At 33.3% G+C, this 21,058-nt stretch overlaps 2 protein-coding genes across 9 annotated transcripts in view; one reads left to right on the forward strand and one right to left on the reverse strand.

Annotated features, from left to right (window-relative positions):
• The window catches only part of DOCK7 (dedicator of cytokinesis 7), a 204,520-nt gene that overhangs the window by 109,960 nt on the left and 73,502 nt on the right, over nucleotides 1–21,058 (reverse strand). The gene's annotated exons all lie outside the window — the stretch shown is intronic.
• Nucleotides 7,829–16,682, forward strand: ANGPTL3 (angiopoietin like 3). Its single transcript, XM_046645665.1, has 7 exons — nucleotides 7,829–8,386; nucleotides 9,000–9,110; nucleotides 11,774–11,888; nucleotides 12,899–13,012; nucleotides 13,446–13,541; nucleotides 15,060–15,326; nucleotides 15,692–16,682. Exons 1-7 carry the CDS (start codon nucleotides 7,892–7,894, stop codon nucleotides 15,901–15,903), a joined length of 1,410 nt encoding a protein of 469 aa, XP_046501621.1. The 5' UTR covers nucleotides 7,829–7,891; the 3' UTR covers nucleotides 15,904–16,682.

Consider the following 21,058-nt stretch of genomic DNA (forward strand, 5'->3'; position numbering starts at 1 on the left):
CCAGTTTGAATTGGCTTTTTCATTTGCCAAAGATGGGACAATTTGAACACCAACAAAGATAATAACTGCTGTGTTTGAAAGCCATTAATATGTTTGGTCCATGAGTTTATAAGTGATGCTAAAAAAAACACTTAATTGATGTCTTTTAGAGGATTGTAATGCACCAACTGATTTTGAAAACTGGCAAGTAATGGAAAAGAATCACGCATTTATTTCTGCCTCTCATATAATGACTCACTGGCTAAGCATATAGCAGACGGGGAAAAGCACTCTTCATAGAGATATACCAGGTATTAAATAAAGAAGGAATGATAGAATATTACCTTTTGGCAACGCTTAATGAGTTAATGGATTTAGGCGTTGATCATGATTGTCTACTACATGATTGTCTACTAATTGCACTAATTGCAACACGTTTTCCTCCTGATAGAAGGACACAGCACTGTTTTTCTTAAGGTTTTCTTTATTTTTTTGCTGGGAAGGATTCACCCTGAGCCAACATTTGTTGCCAATCTTCTCCTCTCTCTTTTTATTCCTTCCCCAAAGCTCCAGTACATAGTTGTATATTCTAGTTGTAAGTCCTTCTTGTTCTTCTTTGTGAGCTGCTGCCACAGGATGGCTGCTGACAGACAAGTGGTGTGGTTCTGCCCCTGGGAACCGAACTGGGCCATGGTACTGAAGTGTGCCAAACTTTAACCACTAGGCCATCAGGGCTGGCTCAGGACACAGCAAGATTTATGAAGTGATCTGGCTGAAAAAATTTGAACCTAAATATGACCGAGTCTCTAGATCCAAATCTCAGTTTACAGAAAACAGAGAGGAACATGTTTAATGTCACTAAGGGATGCCGTCAATAAAATCTAGCCTCTGTAAAAATCTGCACAAAAATAGTCCAGTTTCTTGATATAGATGCAAAATATAAAAGATTAAATAAAAACCTTAAAGTAGTTTCTTCAACAAATGTAGACGATCAAAAGACTTCCCCTCAGTCAACTAAGTACCCATCCCTTCCTCCCATAGCTTCTGTGTATCTCTCTCACAGCACTACATTGTTTTGAAATGGTCTGTTTGTAGGCATTTCTGTCCCATTAGACCGTATGTTCCCCAAGACCAGGTTTTTATTTCATCTTTTATATTTTGCATCTATATATCAATTTTTACCATGCTAAGAATCATTCTCAAGGACATCAACTATGAGAGAAGAAGAATATCGCTTAATTATTCATATGTGTTGTTCTCAGAATGGAGCCCTAAGGAACTCCAAGATTCTACAGTCAGCCAGAGGAGTACGAGCCTGCACAGAAGACTAAGAAGGCACCCACAGAGAAGGAGAAGGAAAACCATGACAGTGGAGTGACATGGAAGCCCAGGGAAGAAAATACAAGAAGAAATTAAATAGTTAAATGTCAAATGCCATTCAGGGGTCAAATGAGGCAAGCACTAAAAAACGTCAACTGGCTCTAGAAACATGAAAGTCACTGATAATCTCAGGCTGAAAACACACAAAAGTAGGTTCAAGAGCAAGTAGGAGATAAGAAAATGAAATAAACAAGTAAAATTCTGAAAAGTGTACCTCGGAAGGGGAGAAAGATAATGTAAAGTTGGAGGCAAAATATGGGGATTTTGGGAAGCTTTTTAAGATTAGAAAGGTTTGAGTTTGATTAAACCCTAATGAAAAGAATCCAGTTGAGACAGAGTTTGCATACACTAGAACAAGAATGTAAGATTCCTAAAATGGTGGGAGAGACCAGGGTCCAAAGCACACGATAACAGATTGGCCTTCATTATGTTTGCAATTCCTCATTGTAACAAACATTTACTGAGTATGCAGTGTGCTAGACACTGAGAACGGAGAGATAAAAGACAAAGTCCTTGACTTCATAGAACTCATGGTCTAGAGGGAGAATCAGATAAGTAAATAATAACGTAGCATGATAAGTGCTATGAACAAAGAATGTCACTGGAGCCCATAAGAGGAATTGAGACTAAAGAATCTGCCCACAAATTTCAACAAGAAATTTGCAAGTAGCATAGACATGCCAAACACACCATGCTTACCCCACTCAGAATCTCTGCAGTGGGATGACTACTGTCTTAGCTTTGCAGAAATGGACGTGACTGGCCCCTTTCCATCTTTCAAGTCTCAGAAAGCCTCACTTTTACCTCCTCCCCATCACATCACTTTGTTATTCTATTCACAACTCTTAAACAATATGCTTAAATAGTCCTAAATTACCTTGTTCACTTATGTATTATTTATTTCTATATCTTCTTTAATAAAGCCCAAACTCCATAAAGGCAAGGACTTTATCTACTAGCTAATTTCTATATTCCCAATGCCTAAAATACTGCCTCATATTTAATAAATGAATGAATGAATGAATAGTAGAGAATGCACACAAATGCTTAGTTACTTAATACTTGTGGGAGTTTCAATTCCAGGTTAAATGGGAATTAACTGATCATCTATAAGCTATGTTTGATTTCCAATATAAGCAATACAATTCAAATTCAACTTGTCTCTGAAGGTGAAAAGCATGCAATTGAATCCAGATTCTTTTCCATTTGACTGCTAACTCCACTAATAAACTCCCATTTAAACCGAGTAAGTCTTTACCTTGCACTTGCTCCTTCAGAGGAATTTCAAATCAGCAGAGAGAAGGTAGATTAATGAAAAGTGCTGAGATAGCTGACTAGCCATTTAGGTAAAAAAACTGAATTCCTATCTGACCTCCTCCTCAAAATAAATTCCAGATTAATCAAAGGTTTAAAAAATAAAAATAAAACCAAAGGGGCGGGCCCCGTGGCCGAGTGGTTAAGTTCGCGCGTTCCGCTTGAGCAGCCTGGGGTTTCACTGGTTTGGACCCCGGGCACAGCCATGGCACCACTTGTCAGGCCATGCTGAGGTGGCATCCCACACAGCACAACCAGAGGCACTCACAACTGAATATACAACTATGTACTGGGGAGATTTGGGGAGAAGAAGAAGAAGAAGAAAAAAGAAGAAGATTGGCAATAGTTGTTAGCTGAGGTGCCAATCTTTAAAAAAAATAAATAAATAAAACCATAAAAGTACTAGAAAAGCTTTAAAGAAACCATATTTTATAGGGTGAGTAAGGAATTTCTCAGCATGAGCCACAAAAATCATAAAAGACAAATTTTAAAGCCTCTACAGAGCAGATGATACTATAAACACAGGTAGAAGAAAGACAACAAATTGGAAAAACACTTACATATATGACAAAGAGTTAGTATCCATAATAAGTAAATAATTCCTAAAATTAGCCAGAAAAAGACAAACTTAAGGAGCGAGGAGTTTGATGGGGGGACTTACATAATGCTCAGGAAATTCACAAAGAGAGCAAAATAGATGGCCAGCAAAATAAACTAGATTTATTTGCCTATTAGATTTATTGATATTTTTTGTCTTTGTCATTCAAAGCATCAGTAAAAATTCATGGGAAAATAGGAACTCTCATATACTCTTGGTAGGGAGGTAAATTGGCACAACTCTTCTGAAGGATTAATTTGACAAATCAACATCTATGAACCTTCCAAAATGATTTATACATGTAATATAAGCTATATATAACAAGATCCCATTTGTGTTGGAAAAAAAACTATGTTTAGCTAGTCATTCAAGGGATCTGGTATGAATGACCCAAAATATTAACAGTGAAGAGTCAAGATTTTCATTTTTTACAGGTTTTTGAAGTATCTGTATTTCTACAATAAATACTTCCAAGATAAAAAGATTTAACATTTAGGGGCTGGCCCAGTGGCGCAGCAGTTAAGTGCGCACATTCTGCTTCTCAGCAGCCCGGAGGGTTCACCGGTTCAGATCCCGGGTACGGACATGGCACTGCTTGGCAAAAGCCATGCTGTGGTAGGCGTCCCACGTATAAAGTAGAGGAAGATGTGCATGGATGTTAGCTCAGGGCCAGTCTTCCTCAGCAAAAAAAAAAAAAAAAAAAGAGGAGGATAGGCAGTAGTTAGCTCAGGGCTAACCTTCCTCAAAAAAAAAGAAAGATTTAACATTTATTAATAGTGAACACAAAAAAAGTAAGATAAATAAAATGATTCCTTCAAAGGTCACTCATCTTCTGGATCTGTACTGTCCAATAAAATAGTGTACTAAGACGACCAAGCACTTCATACGCCCCTTTTCTAATTGAGATATGCTTAAGTATAAAACACAACCAGATTTGAAAGACTTAATATGAAAAGAGAATATAAAATATCTAATTAACATTTTTATATTGATCACGTTGAAATAACTTTTGATATATTGGATTAAATAAAATATACTATTAAAATTAACTTCACTTGTTTCTTTTAGTTTTTTTACATGTATAACTCACACTATATTTCCACTGGAAAATGCTGCTCTGGACAAGTGAGGAAAGGGGCGCCAGTGTAGTACTCTAGCATTACTCTTTAGTCAATATAAACATTTCTATTTATAAATGTGTTTTTCTCAGTTACTTTCAGAATCTTTCTACCGAATATACATATTCAAAAACAAATAATCATAGTAAAAAGGAAGACATTAAAGAGGACACTATATTCCAAAGAGTCAAAATGCCTTATGTTTTTTTTGGAAGTTGTATCTCCCTAAGATTGCACAACCTGGGGGAGGATAAAGGACTTTGCTTGGAATTTAAACAAGGCTCCTAAATGACCTACAATTCTGTGTATCTAAGAAGTTTCCTATATTAGTTCTTAGAAACTAGAGATCCTTAGATTAGGGCCCAATTTTGCTTAGGTTCTTATTTCCTTTGGCATAAAAAATTTTACTTTTTCTAACATCACTGGTTACATTTGACCAGGGTTCTATTTAAACAGGCACAGGTCCAAGCAAAGATTAGACTCTGCCTTTAACAATGTGTACTCAGACAGGAAGCATTAAAAGGTAGATGTAAAATCATTTATAAAATTACTATTTTTATTACATTTTCCCATAGCTTGACATTCTTCTGCAGCTTATACTTAGGCCGATTATTTATTTTAATTATATTGAATAACATGTCAGACTACTATAAGAAAAAAAAATTATCCAGATAGTTCTGCCCAGAGAAAATATACTATAAACCAAGAATATGTGACCATTGCCTCTAATATATCTGTTAGTGTTACACGTGAGGAATTGTACAAATTGTGCAAAAGTGTTAATATTCTAGTAGTATAGTAACCAAAATGGAAAGAAATTCTAACACACAGCCTCTCTCTCGTATTAGTGTCCAGTTACTTTTATGCACGGAAGGGCCTACTTTTCAAATTCCTCTCTCTGAAAAGAACACCCAATATCAAAAAGGGGTGAACATCTACCATATCAAATTTTACCCTTGGAGAACTCTCATATTACGACTTTATCATTCTCTCATTCATGCAATAAATATTTATTGTTTCTCCAACATGTAAGGCATTGCACTAAAGTGCTGGCATATAAATTAAAAAGAGATCTTGCCAATAAACAGCTTATAGTACAACAGAAAAGAGAAGCTGGCCCATCTCAATTCCTCCTCAACTAGAAGGTGGATGAAATATCAGGGTCGATAGTTTTAAGTGAGAAAAGCAGACAGTTTAGTTAACAGAAGTTTCGAAATATGCCCTTTCTGACCAATGATCACAGCACTAACACTTCCCTTTAAAAAAAAAAAAGGGAGAAAATTCAAATTTCCTCAGTAGTTCAACATACACTTATAATTCTATAACATGTACCAGTGGTAAGGGTACGATAAAAATGAAGAATAAGGAAATTTTTTGTTTTTCTTCTCCATTGGTGGAAGTATTTGTATATTTTTATTTACTTGCATTCTTTATTTCCGTTACCAACAGAACTATTTATACGGTTCTGTACTGAACACTCAGAAAAAGTACACACAGGCTAAACAAAAGACATAATTCCTGTATTTATCAAGGTCCAAGAAACCAAAACTCAGAAAACCAGATTCCAGCAAAATTTCCCAACTTGTCATCTTAACATGAGCTTAGATAATATTCACCAATAAAATATTACAAAATGGGCATAAATGCATTGTTTGTTTCTAATTACCAAAAAATAGTTAATATATAATACTGTGTAGTGTTTACTATACAACAGGTAGTGTGCTAAGTGCTTTAAAAATACTAATTTTTAATCTTCATACAACCCTATAAAGAAGGTATTATCTTCACTTGACAGATGAGAAAAAAGAGGTACAGAAAAGCTAAGTAATTTGACCAAGGGTCACAGAGCTGAAGAAAAGCAGAAGCAGGACTCCAGTACAGCCAGCCTCTCTCCAGAGTCACGTATGACCACTGTGGTATACTACCTCTACTGTAACCACTATATCCAAAAGCTCTTACGCCTAAATCATCAAAAGAAAGGGCCTCTATTTTATACCAGCAACAGGCATATCTAAGAATAGAAATTTAGAAATGGTTCAGTTTGTAAAGTTTTCCTTGACAATTTGCAATTAACTGAAATTCATTATGTTAAATTCTTCCCTTTGCAAAAAAGCTATTAACTTCATGAAAAATCTATTTTATGTAGGGCTGATTACACATACAGGTTAGAAGGTCCTTTCACATGATACAGAAAATAACATTCTGAGTACTTTCTATTTGCCAAACACTGTTCTAGGTGCTTCACACGTCTTATTTCTCTTAATTCTCATAACCCTATTAAGTATGTACTATAACTACCCCAACTTACAGATGAGGAGACTGAGGAATAGAGAGGTTAAGTAACATGCGCAAGGCCAGACAGCCAGAGCTGGCTTCTGACCCAGACCAGTCTGATTCTCAAAGTCTTAACGATTTTATTCTATCAATTCGTCAAGATAAGTCATTTTTAAAAGATTATTTTCTCAAAAAGTTCTTAGTGAACAATGAAGAGGGATAATCACTTATAACTTGTTGAAGCATTTAGTATTTTTCCTTTTAACACTAAGTTAGAAGCACAGTGAGGAACATTTATTTTTAACCATACTACTATTTTTTTGGTTTTGTTAAATTTGTATTATCAAATTTGTTACCAAGCTCACAAACTTCAGAAAAATTTGCAATGGGCAAATAGTTTCTGACACTGCAAGTCTTTAATTCCGGTTTGACCTTAGAAGATCACATATCTATTGGTCTTTCCATGGGCACATGTAAAAGAGGCTAGAACACAGAGACATAGAATATAATGGAGAAAAGGGGTGAAATGCCTTTTAATGATACTTATAGATGAGATTTTGTGAGAATACACAAATATGGTCATGATAGATTATCTGAAGCAAAAAGACATACTAACATAAATTATAGTGACAAATAATAAGGAATATATAATCATATGCTAGCTTATACAGAGTACCATGGGAATGCAGCATTGAGAGCCATTATTAATACCAACCGAAGAAGTGGAAGAAGTCTTAAGAGAGAGAAGGCATTTTTGGGGATGGGTCACTGTTTCCAAAAAAACTAAAATAACAATTTAGGAAATGAATACTTCATTCATTAATTTTTCCTCAACTTTCATCATGAATTTACAGTCAAATACTTTGGTTTTTACCTGTAAATCTCTTTAAAAATCATGAAAAGTTAAAATGAGCTTTAAAAAGAATGAGTGTTAGATCTCATAACACTGAAAGTGCAGTTTATAATACAGTAAAAGTAAATAAAAAATACAAAATTAAATGACCTATTAAGTTAGTTACTCATTTCTTTGATTTCATTTAGCATTAATCTAACTCAGTGTGGAAGGTTACATTCCTACAGGTTTACACAGCTTAATGATTAACTATATTCACCTGCCAACCTCACTGTTTATGTGGCAAATAGTGATAGAAAGAGAGTTTAGAAGTCTAGGTCTGCTTATAGGAGAAAACTCGTTCCAAATCGCTTGAAATCGAATAATAGGATAAAAATGTACACGATTAAGCTCTTTCTTGTTATTGCTCCTCTAGTTATTTCTTCCAGAATTGATCAAGACTACTCATCACTGGATTCTATACCTCCAGAGCCAAAATCAAGATTTGCTATGTTAGATGATGTAAAAATTTTAGCAAATGGCCTCCTTCAGTTAGGACATGGTCTTAAAGACTTTGTCCATAAAACTAAGGGTCAAATTAATGACATATTTCAAAAACTCAACATATTTGACCAGTCTTTTTATGCTCTATCACTACAAACCAATGAAATCAAAGAAGAAGAAAAGGAACTTAGAAGAACTACATCCAAACTCCAAGTCAAAAATGAAGAAGTGAAGAATATGTCACTTGAGCTCAACTCAAAACTGGAAAGCCTCCTAGAAGAAAAAAGTCTACTTCAACAAAAAGTGAAATATTTGGAGGAACAATTAACCAAGTTAATTAAAAATCAACCTGAAATTCAAGAACACCCAGAAGTAACTTCACTTAAAGTAAGTAGAATTCAAAGAGTGTTCAGGATTATGTTTTCAATGTGGATCTTTTAAAAAAATATTTTAAGACATGCTACTTGAAGTACTTTGTCGCATTGTTGAAATATTTCATTTTTCAAGAAAAAAAACCTTCAGAAAATAAAATTCCCATTATACTTTCAAGTTGGTTTTTATGTTTCCCTAACATTAAATATGAAAACAACTAAACGTACATTTCAGATGAAAATTACAAGTAATAAAATTTAGAACACTAAATTATTACAGTACTGCAAATTATTGGAGGCAAGTAAAAAGTTAAACGAATATAACTTTGAAACTATTTTCCCAGGTTTAAAGTGGATAAAGTAATACAGTAAATGGTAAAGATTTATTCCTATTAAAATGCTGGGGTTATTTTTATTTCATTGAAGTAAAGTTCAGGAAATCAGATTTTAGAGACAGTACATTTTAAATAAAACATAAAAACAAAAGTATGTACTATTTAAAAGAAGCATGCCAATATTCATTTTTCTAACTCAGTTTAAAAAATTAGATTGTGATAGAGGAAATTAGTCTAATTTAACAAAAGAGAAAGAAGAAAGAAACTGCTAACCAACCTACAATCTATTTCCAGACTTTTGTAGAACAGCAAGATAACAGTATCAAAGATCTTCTCCAGACCATGGAAGAACAATACAGACAATTAAACCAACAGCATAGCCAAATAAAAGAAATAGAAAATCAGGTAAGTCAACATTTTAATGCATGTATGTCCAATCTTTTACATAAAATTTAGGTTTATGAAAACATTGGACCCTTAAATTATTTAAAGTAATTATAGTTGAATTAAAAGGATCACATCAGCATGATTCTTAAGATTTTAGCCTCTGAGGGGCCGGCCCCGTGGCCAAGTGGTTAAGTTCGCGCACTCCTCTTCCGTGGTCCAGGGTTTCGTCAGTTTAGATCCTGGGTGCGGACATGGCACTGCTCATCAAGCCATGCTGAGGTGGCATCCCCCATGCCACAACTAGAAGGACCCACAACTAAAAATACACAACTATGTACCGGGGGGCTTTGGGAAGAAAAAGAAGAAAAAAAAAAAGAAAGATTGGCAACACTTGTTAGCTCAGGTGCCAATCTTAAAAAAAAAAAAAAAAAAGATTTTAGCCTCTGAAGCTAATACACTAGCCGGGTTTGAAGCTTGGCTTGAAAACTTTTGTGTGACCTTGAATAATTACCTAACCCCTCTGTCTCTCAGTTTCCTGACTTATTCTATGTCAATAGTAACAGAACCTATCTTATAAGATTGTTGTGCGAAACAAATAATTCATGTAGAGTATATCTTCAATATAGAAGCCAAAGTAATTTAATTAAAATTTAAATTAGATCATGCCTCTGTTCCAAACCATCTCACTCACAGTGGCCCCTAAGACTCCAGATGACCCTTATTACCTTCCTGGAGTGATCTCCTCTGCTCCAGTCCCACGGGCCTCTTCACTGTTACTCAAACACATCAAACATGCTGCCATCTCAGGGCCTCTACTCTTGCTGTTCCCTCTGTCTGGAATGCTCTTTTCCCTGGTATCTGCATGACCCACTTGCATTCCTTTAGGTCTTTATCAAATGGAAAATTTCCAATGAAGCCCTCCCAGGTCACTTAATCAAAAATTACAATCCCCTACTCCCATCCTTGAAACCGGCTACCTCCCTCATTAATCTCTTTTTTTCTTAACACTTACCTCTACGAAACATAATATGTATTTTAGTTACTTATCTTGTCTGTCCCTACACTAGAATGTAAGCTCTATGAGTACAGAGATTTTCTTCCATTATTTTTATTGCTATAAGCCCCAGAATATAGAACACTGTCTGACACACAGTAGGCACTCAATAAATATTATGTTGAATTAATAAAGGTAATGTCATATCAGCACAGAGAAATCAATAAAAATTTGCTATGATTATTATTACTTTTATTATTAGAAACTGTGTGCCTGATAGTTAAAGTTCAACACCCAACAATATAATTAACATACAATGTAAACAACTGGCTAGGTGAAGAAGAGAGATACCTGTTTAGAATAAAGCTACGTCAGAATCTAAGCATTCCAATATATAGTACCATAGTTCAAAAATATTAGTAATACTATTAAACAGGCATTCAAGAGAGTTCCAAAAATAACACAGATCCAGAGAAACCAGTAATAAAAAATAGTTGCCAAGAATTATAAAACATATATTACCACCAATTTCCATTAAAAAAACATATCATTATACATTTCAGTAATTTTATGACTCAATTTTAGCAGGTTAGTTTGCTAATTTATGAATCATAATTTGGTAGGTTATTTTTGCTAATTGTCCAAAAGGTTTTTTGCCAACTACTTTTGATTTCCATAATTTCCTTATTATGCTATTTTGCTAAATTCTTTTTTCCTATATCTTTTATTATGACAAAAAGAACCTGCTCACAAAAGCAAAATGTCACTATTATGAAATGTTTAATAATAAAATACGTGAAGAATCCAAAATAATAAATTTTTGAGTTGAGAGAATTCTTAGATCATCTGATCCAACTTTCACAAATTTAAATTAAGAAACCAAAGCTCTAAAAGGTTAAGTGACTTTAAGATCACACAGTTACTTAGTAGGAAAGACTAATCCCCAGTAAGTGCACTTTACAACAGATCCTCACGAATTAAGTCACAGGAAATGCCACTTACGCAGGCATCGACAACTATCCCTAATAACTCAAAATATTACATATTCTGCTTTTTTTCAGGCCATCAATAAGAAAAGTTATCAGTCAATCCATTGCAAACCCAGCACACTTAAAAATAAACTGTTAACTGCTAAACTAATAGACAATGGCATATTGAATATATTGAAAGTAAGCAAATAAGCTGGCCAATTTGTTCCTCTACAGTAATGTTTACATGTCAAAAACTATCAAGAAAGCAGCTTTGTTTTTAAACTCCCTGCTATGTCTTTAGGACAGGTCTGAGAATCAGTAAGACCTACAACTGAGAATTATTAAGTTTACAATCTGCCTGTTACTGAATAGAATATATATGCTATTCATATGAATAAGTAGAACATATTAAAATATTCTAAGCAAAGTCTCTTCCTTTGGACTTGCTGGGTTTTGACCAATTTCTGTTTTTTGCCTTTCTGCCTTTCTTTCCCCATATTTTTGAACTCATTTAAGTAATATGCCTGATTAAATATTTTGAGAACAGGTAATCTGTACAATCTGTATAGCATTACTTATCCTTTTTCAAATCAAAGCAATTAGCATATTATGAACTAAAAGATGCATATTAATTGTTCTTTTAATATCCTGATTCAGACTCCCCTAATTGTATATTCAGTACCATTTTTTAAAGTAAATTTATATTCTTTTATCAGTTAAGAAGAACTGGTATTCAAGAATCCACAGAAAATTCTCTTTCTTCTAAACCAAGAGCACCAAGAACTACTCCCTCTTTTCACTTGAATGAAACAAAAGATGTAGAGCATGATGGTAAGGCAATTCGGTGGGTTCTCTTCTTGAAGCTATCATCATCAAATTCTCCTATCTTCAACATTTTCATCAAAACTCCCTATTCTTATGGCCTGTTCTAGACTAAAAGAAAGTAAAGGGACAAATCCACCAAATAAAATGTGTCCATCTAAATTGGATCCTGGTAGGTTTTTTTTAAACCCTATAAAATACATTCTGAAGACAATCAGAGAAATATGAATATAGACTTGATATAAGATAATATGGAATTATTATTTTCTTGGATGTAAAAATGGTATTTCAGTTACGTAAGAGAATAATCTTAGTTTAAGAGATGCATGCTGAAATATCTAAGAGCTTAAGGGTCATAATGTTTGCAAATTACTTTCAAATAGCACAGCAAAATATCTATCTGTATGTATGTGTGCTTATAAAGCAAATATGGCAAAATGTTAACAATTGTCGAATACAGATGGAAAGATGACGGTATTTCTCTTCAAAGTTTCTTTGTACTTTCCTGTTTGTTTAAAATTTTTCATTAAAAAAACAAAAAGATGGGGGAACAAAACATCCATTCCCAAACTTCTAAGAAATGATATATTCTCAAAACACATTTATGTTTTATGTAATTCATACAGAAAAAAAGTCTTCTGTTAGCTTCCTCCATGTATGTTCACTCTTTTCACATGTATCTCTTGACTACCTGCTATGTACTAAGCACTATACTAATGTCTCATATGTGATATTTTACTTATATTCTTACTTCATCTAACAAAAAAAATGTGTTTAAAATTCTCATTTTGTCACTTTTCTTAAAAAGATATCAGTTTGGTAACAACTATTTTGACATTCTTTGCATAACAAGCCCCCTAATAAAAATGCTTTAGCATAAAATCTTTTTTAGTAATACATTACTGAAAAAGGCCAAAAGCTACAGTCGCCACAATTCCATAAAATGTCAAGTAAAACCTCAAGCTCTAAAGATATCACTTATTACTGTATCTTATGTAATAACATTCTGTTGATTCTAGACTTTCCTGCTGATTGTACCACCATTTATAACAGAGGCGAACATACAAGTGGCATCTATTCCATTAAAACCAGCAACTCTCAAGTTTTCAATGTCTATTGCGATGTTATATCAGGTAAAACTAACCTAAGGAGAAAATGGACAGTAGGTAGTTAAGGCTATTCACTACCTATTAGTAAGACTAATCCTGTTATCTTTGTTCTAAATATATATATAAAATTATATATATTATATACACGAGTAGTTACATAGATCTAGTACTTATATTTGTCTTGTTTATGCATTTACTCATGCATTTATTCAATATTCTCCATCTTTTTCCATAAAATAATCTGAAATGACTCTTAGTCAATAAATTCATTAAGACATTGATTAGTTGTCCTTCACTTAACTTCTTGGGACCATAAAAATAATAAAACATTATTACCATAACAACATTAATAACTACCCTATACAAATACCAATTAAAATCAAACCAATAAAACTATTTTATTATATCTGTAAGCATCAATCTACTAAAAATACACAATTTCATTCATTATATTCAGGTAGCTCATGGATATTAATTCAACGCCGAATAGATGGATCACAAAACTTCAATGAAACTTGGCAAAACTACAAATATGGTTTTGGGAGGCTTGATGGTAAGGTTGCTTCATCCATTCATCCATTCATTCTGACTGGGAACTAGGAACACAACAATAAATGAGGAACAGTCCCGGCCTTCAAAGAACTTAACAAATAATTACACATCTGTTAGTAATTACACTTATTACAATTGTCTTTATTTGAATTATACTTATCACAATTACATGTCTATTCTTAATTATACTTATTACAATTTAATTCAATGGCTTCTAGTTATGATAATTATAAAGACAATTTTGATTAAGTGCTATGTGCTTTGATAAGTGGTAAATGCTATGAATGAACTACCAAGAAAAGCATCCTTATCACTGGTAACTGTACTTTTTTATTAACGTTTTAGATATCAATTATTTGGAGGTTGAAGAGACAAGGAAGCTGTCAGATATACAGAACAAAATGTTTAGATTTCAATCATTTAAATATAAATGTATACTATAGAATGTGTGGTTTAAAATAAATTAGTTAACTCAATGCAAATTACTATATTTTGATTACAAAATAAATAAGTAAAATAAAAATAAATAACAGAGGTTTAAAATCCAAAAGCACATTATAAAAATCCATAAATAATGTACAAGTACTTAAAGTGAAAAACATTATTACACCCAATTTTTAGACAGTACTATTTGACCATTTAAAAAATTCTACATTCAAACTGCCAGTTAAATCCCTAACTAAAAGGTATAATCAATGATATTTTACAGCTCTGAATGTTCTAAGAGTGTCACCCAAAAATAAAAGGCTAACAGTTAAGCCTAGAGTACTCAGTTATTTCTATAAGTAAGCCATTTGTACTTGCAATCCTTAAAATGAAATCTCCTACTAATTCAATAGCAATAAGACAATTTTGACTCTTCCTTAAATATTTTAATAAAAAGGATTGTGATAATTAAAGAGAGATCTATTTGTATTTATGCTATGTTTTTAACTCTAAATAAAAATAATTTTTAAAATTATAGAGAAAAGTTATTAAGAATTACATTTTTAAATTTTAAATGTTTTTGAAATTTTATTCCCTTCTTTTTCTACAAAGAAAACATAAATATCAAGCAAATATCAAAGGCCAAGTCTATATCTGAGGGCAATAACATTATTCTTATTCTTATTCTTATCATCCAACTTTTTGAGAATACTTAAATCTCTCGATAGTATATGGGTATTAATAAACAGCTGACAGTAAAGCCAGTACATATAAGGAGCTAGAAGTAAGATAATATCCTACCAATGAATGGACTTAAAAATATCTAAAAAAGCTTACGATATTTCACTCGTGAAATATGTCTTATAATATCCCCTCCAGAAATGATAATCAGATTTTAGGCAGACTTATTCATATTTTTAACATTTTTTGTACATGTACCTATCTTCAACAAAATTGGTTTAAAAAGAAAAACTTCAGAGACTAAAATAACCAAAAGAGTCAACACTAAAACAACTCATTACCATCACCAATAAAAAAACTGTTGGTATCTAATGTGCAGTTAACATCAACAGATTTGTACTTTTCTTTTCAGGAGAATTTTGGTTGGGTCTAGAGAAGATATACTCCATAGTAAAGCGATCTAATTACATTTTACGAATTGAGCTAGAAGACTGGAAAGACAACAAGCATTATATTGAATATTCTTTTCACTTGGGAAATCATGAAACCAACTATACACTACACCTAGTTGAGATTACTGGCAATGTCCCCAACGCACTCCCGGAACACAAAGATTTGGTGTTTTCTACTTGGGATCACAAAGCAAAAGGACAACTCAACTGTCTAGAAAGTTATTCAGGTATCCTTTTCCTAATATCAATACTTTACTTTCATATCTTCAAAATGTCTTCTCAAAGTATTAGCTAATATCTACAACAACTCTTTAAAATCTAAATCCCAAATAAACATTTTCTCTATAGGTAAAAATCTCTTAATGTAAGTATTTATTTGGTTCTAGTGCAACTAGGTATTTTACCTCTAATCCTTCTCAGATATTAAATTGTTGGTGGTGTACAGAAGACTTATACAGATTATTTAAAACTGGGATAAATGCGTACAACGCCGTCATAGTTATAGGAAATGAAGATATATTCATGGGGAAATATAACAACATTGACTACATTTGAGTTTGTATCCATTAACTTCCATATCTGTCTTCTTCAGGAGGCTGGTGGTGGCACGATGTATGTGGGGGAGACAACCCAAATGGTAAATACAACAAGCCAAGATCAAAAACTAAGCCAGAGAGGAGAAGAGGAATATGTTGGAAGTCTCAAAATGGAAGGTTATACACTATCAAATCAACCAAAATGTTGATCCATCCAATAGACTCAGAAAGCTTTGAACTAAGGCAAATTAAAAAGCCAATGAATTAAACATTAAACTCATCCCACGTTACTGTGGTTTAATAATCTGGTATTAAATCCCTAATAGAAGGTTTTAGAAATATATTATTTTAAAACCACTATCAATTTAAGATTAAACATATCGTCTGTCACATCACCTCAAAGAACACCACTTACCTTTCTCAACCAAAATTCCTATGATATCATTTATTCATATATTTTGTGACGTAGGAATCAATTTTAGATGGTCACTATCTAAATTTTAACCAATGGGTAAATTTTTAAATAACTTTTTTAAAATAAAAAACTAACAAAACTTTTAATTTTAAAAGTCATCAGTGGGCTAATTTCACAACTTCCTTAATTTGAAAAACTAGTGTTAGTGTTCTTGCTAAAATCCTAAACTCGAAGCCAAATGAAGCAGGGTGAAATACTGTATTGAAATAGGTTCACTGTCTTAACAATGCAGCAGATCATGATTACTAAGTCATATTGACTTTAGTATCACTGAACCTTAACGTATTTGTTAATTTATCTATACTGTATACATTTTATATATTTTAACACTTAATACTGTGAAAACAATTTTAAACAGATCTTGTCATAATACAATAAGAATGAATCTATTTGTGGCATCAAGTTAAAGTTTAATAATTTATTCCCCCCGGATGTGATATGAGTCTAACACTCATGTGTAGGTTTTCAAATAGACTTAAAAATCATAACAAGTTATTGATGTTTAAAAATCCTGACAGACATGTATATATGCTCCAAACTGAATAAAGACTCAGTCCTCTAAATTACAGAAATTTAAGTTCTTGTCTTTTTTATTGATATCCAATAGAAGTATGATTATGTTATTTCTAATTTAAATTCTAAATCCTCAAGAATTATTAGATGCAAATCCTTTGACCATAATATCACTTGTCAGTTGTTTTGTTATGTTTTTGCTGAGGAAGATTTGCCCTAAGCTAACATCTGTGCCAATCTTGCTCTGTTTTTTATATGGGTTGCCACCACAGGATAGCCGCTGACGAGCGGTCTAGGTCCACACCCAGGAACTGAACCTAGGCCGCCGAAGCAGAGTACACCTAACTAGGCCACAGGGCTAGCCCCTAGTATTTATTTTTAAATAAGTTTTTAAAGAAATGGTCAAAGATAAATAAAATTTTGAATTAAACTTAGTTTTTAAAGGATATCATGCCCAAGATATATAGTAACTCACCTTAGTCAATAAATATTCAGCATTAAGTATTTTAAATTACCCTATACATGTCATATATATTTTTATATGACATATAATATATATTTATATATACATATCTATATGTACATATATTATACATATACATAATTATACATATATACATATACATTTATACATATTTTTATATATGACATATGTAAATATGTATGATCTATGTGGATCTTACATAGATATCTTGTTCCAACAAAGTACAATAGAATAAAGGCAAGAATATGTTTCAGTTTTCAGAACCACAGCCAACCTGTCAAAATCGACATTTTAGAGCCAGAATGCCAAAATGACTTTTTTCTTTAAAAAAAACAGGAGGGAGTTTTCAAATACAAAATAATGCATTATTTAATATACCATTGCTTCCTCTGTTTGTTTTCCAATTTTTCATAATTCTCACAGAATATGTTTTAATTTGTCCCTTTTAGGAGTACCAAGTTTTTTCTGCATATAAAGCTCAGATTGAGAGAGAATTCTGGTAGAGAAAGCATTTTTTTTCTTTATGGTTCTAATTTCAAAAGTGTTTGAATTTCACCACTACCTCACAATTGTCAAATGTAATGCGGCTTTCTTCAGTCCACATTCTCTTGGATCTCCCCACTACTACTACTAACAATGTTCTTTTTCAAAATTTGACCTTCCTTTTGCTCCCACAATACTACTACACTCTCCAAAGATCCTCCCTAACCTGAATCCATCCTGATAGCCCTATTCCTTCCTACTATTTTATTTAGTAGCAGGGGCCAATGCACAATCTTCAATCATCTCTTCTACTGACCCTCAGAAATTCTATCTACTCTCATGGACTCATCTATTTTCCAAGAATAAAGTTCTGGAATCTATGTGCTCACCCCAGACTTCTCTCCACTTCCCCTTCTTACACTGCCTACCTGCCATTTCTCCTTCTAATATCCTACAGCCTCCTCGATCCAACATGTCAAATAACAATTCATCAACACCTTACTGCCTCTGCTGGTCTGTCCTCCCTTTCTACATTTCACATTCTCCTCTTTACCTCTTTATATCCAATACTGGCACTACCACGTCTCCAGTTGTAGAAGCTTGCAACCCAGGAGACATCTGCGGCTTTTTACTCAACTTTGTAAAGCACCTCTCCTATACCATAAGCCACTAAATCCAATAAGATCTTCTTTTGAAAAGTCTCCTAATCTTAAACACTTTCTTTCCATTGCTACTGCCAAAAATCTACCAAGGATTGCTTTTAACCTGAGCCTTAAATTAACTAAGTAGTCTCCTGCCTGGCCTCCCAACTTTACGTCTATCTCTCATCAATTGTCCTCAAACAAATTTACAATGACTGCATACTACTTTGACCGATGTTGTTCAAACATGTCTATTAAAAGAGTGTAACAGCTGAGGATAAAGAAAACATAGCCTCACAAGTTCTGGAGTTATAGGTTGAAATGGCTTGATATAAGCACAGATTTCTTTTAAAATCTTATTAGCTTTTTATCTTAAATCTTTGACTTTTATAATTCCATGTGAATTGTATTTTCTACTCCATAAATCTATCTTCATATAAAAATAGGTATTTCTTTCCCAGATTTTCTAAAAAGTCAAGTTCCTGAAAGATGTGTCATGTTTATCCTGTGGACTTACATATCCCATATAGCTGTGCCATCCCAAGAATGTGTACCCCAACTAGAAGAACATAAGCCTCCAGAACAAAATCCAAATCTCTTCCAGGTATTCAAAGATTTCCATAATCTGACCCCAAATTACCTCTTTAACCATTTCTTGCCCAACACAAACCCTCAGCTCTAACCAAAATGATCCACTTTTAAACATTCCCTTTATGGTGTCCTAGTACCATTCCATTTGTCTAGAATGCCTCCCCATATCTTTCTGCTTGGTTAGGTCCTGTTTACACTTCAAGGTACAGATCATCTCACTTTTTCCACAAATATGCTAGTAAATGGAGGCTCCTTCCTCTGAAACCTTGTAGCATTACTGTTTGTACCTCTCAACTGGCACTTAGCAAATGAGAGAAACGTAAATCTGGCAAATCATATAATAAAAATTCTGAAAAATAGTAATAAAAACTCTAAGAGCACCACAAATAATCAATCTACTTGGTTTAGTGAAGTACTGCAAAATTTCTATACCAAGAGTTTACTCTGAACCAGTGTGAATTTTACTGAGAGCAAGTATACACGTCTCATTTCAGGGGTACCTACTGTAGCACACTCTCTGTCATCTTAGAATCAGCATGTTTTCATGCTTGTATCTTTTCTTCCTGAGAGCGTAACTCATGGAAATCAATTAACTCACTAACCAAAAATGTACTCATTAACCAGTATTTATTGAGTACCTACTATTTGCCTCCTTTATGAAACCTATTCCAAATATGTATTGTTACGTATTCCACATTCTATTACAGGATAATCAAATTTCTTTGTGTTTCTTCCCATCAGTAACAGCCACAAGTGTTGCATTTATGTATCTATGTATGTATGTGATTATCAACCTAGCAGTTTTAAAGACTGAAAAGAAGTGACCAAACGGTTAGCCCTTTCATCAAAGTCCAGTGTTATGACGGCAAATCAACCAGGGCAAAATTACTCAATTGGTGTGAAATGTGCGGTTCAAGGTCATCAAAGTAGGATCGACAGCCTCCCATAGTAAGCCTTTATAAAATGAGGTATCAAAGACATTTTAGAAAATATAAAGTCAAAATTTCCATCTAAAGGGCCGGCCCCATGGCTGAGTGGTTAAGTTCGCATGCTCCCGCTTCGGCGGCCCAGGGATTCGCCGGTTTGGATCTGGGTGCCAACATGGCAGTGCTCATCAAGCTATGCTGAGGCGGCATCCCACATAGCACAACCAGAGGCACTCACAACCAGAATATACAACTGTGTACTGCGAGGCTTTGGGGAGAAGAAGGAAAAACAAAATCCATCTAAAACATAAAAACTGTATTTCTAAATTCATATATTTAACCCTAGGAACAATCATACATCCAACAAAGTAATTAGGTATATTTGAAAGTCTAAAAGATGTAAGGCTCCGTTTATCTTCAAATAAGCAACTAAGTCTCGGTTTACATACCCTGTATATGGGAATAATTATATCTTTGCCAAATTTACTTCATAGGGTTGTTGTAACCATCAAGTAAGACACTGTATTTCAATGGTTTTATGAATGATAAAGTTCTAAACAAATGTATACACTTGTAAAAACTGGATCTTGGGTATCACTTCACATCTCTTTAAGTAAATAATCTGTACAAATACTACCTAATGAAAATACTCATTCTCAGATAGGACAACAAAACTGCTCTCTTCACATTCTGCTACTATTTCTGGAATTTTACTCCTCTTGGAGTCTGACATAACACTCCATAGTGTTCAAATGCAATCCCCTAACTAAAAACGCCTCAGTGGCTTTGTTAAAATGTTAGGAAACAGAACTCCCAACTCAAGAATTTTTGTAGTGAAAATAAACTAGGTCCAATTAGATAGAATAAAAGCCAGAGTGATATATCTAGGGCAAAACCAAAACAGCAGAATGTGTGCCAATAGCTTGAGACACCTATGAAAACTAAAAGTAAACACCAAGACCAACACTCTCTAAAGCACGGAATCATAAACTTTTAGGTTTTTAGGGTTTAGGTTTCTTTAGGGGAAAAAGTTTTACCAGTAAATAAAAAGCTTATTAAACTACTCAAGAAAAAAACTGCTACACAGTAAAATTATAAAGCAATTATAAGACATTTGAAATGACATTGTGGCTAATTTTTTTAAAGTCCTTACCTGTTAGAAATATATAGTGAAGCATTGACAAGTCAAATGATATGATGACTAGGCTTTGTTTTAGAGTACCATAAAAAAAAAAAAATGGGACAGATAATAGATAAAACAAGAATGACAATGAAGGTTAGTCATACGGTTCTATTTACTTCTGTGTGTG

The sequence above is a fragment of the Equus quagga genome, chromosome 18 (assembly GCF_021613505.1).
Source record: "Equus quagga isolate Etosha38 chromosome 18, UCLA_HA_Equagga_1.0, whole genome shotgun sequence".
NCBI classification, from domain to species: domain Eukaryota; kingdom Metazoa; phylum Chordata; class Mammalia; order Perissodactyla; family Equidae; genus Equus; species Equus quagga.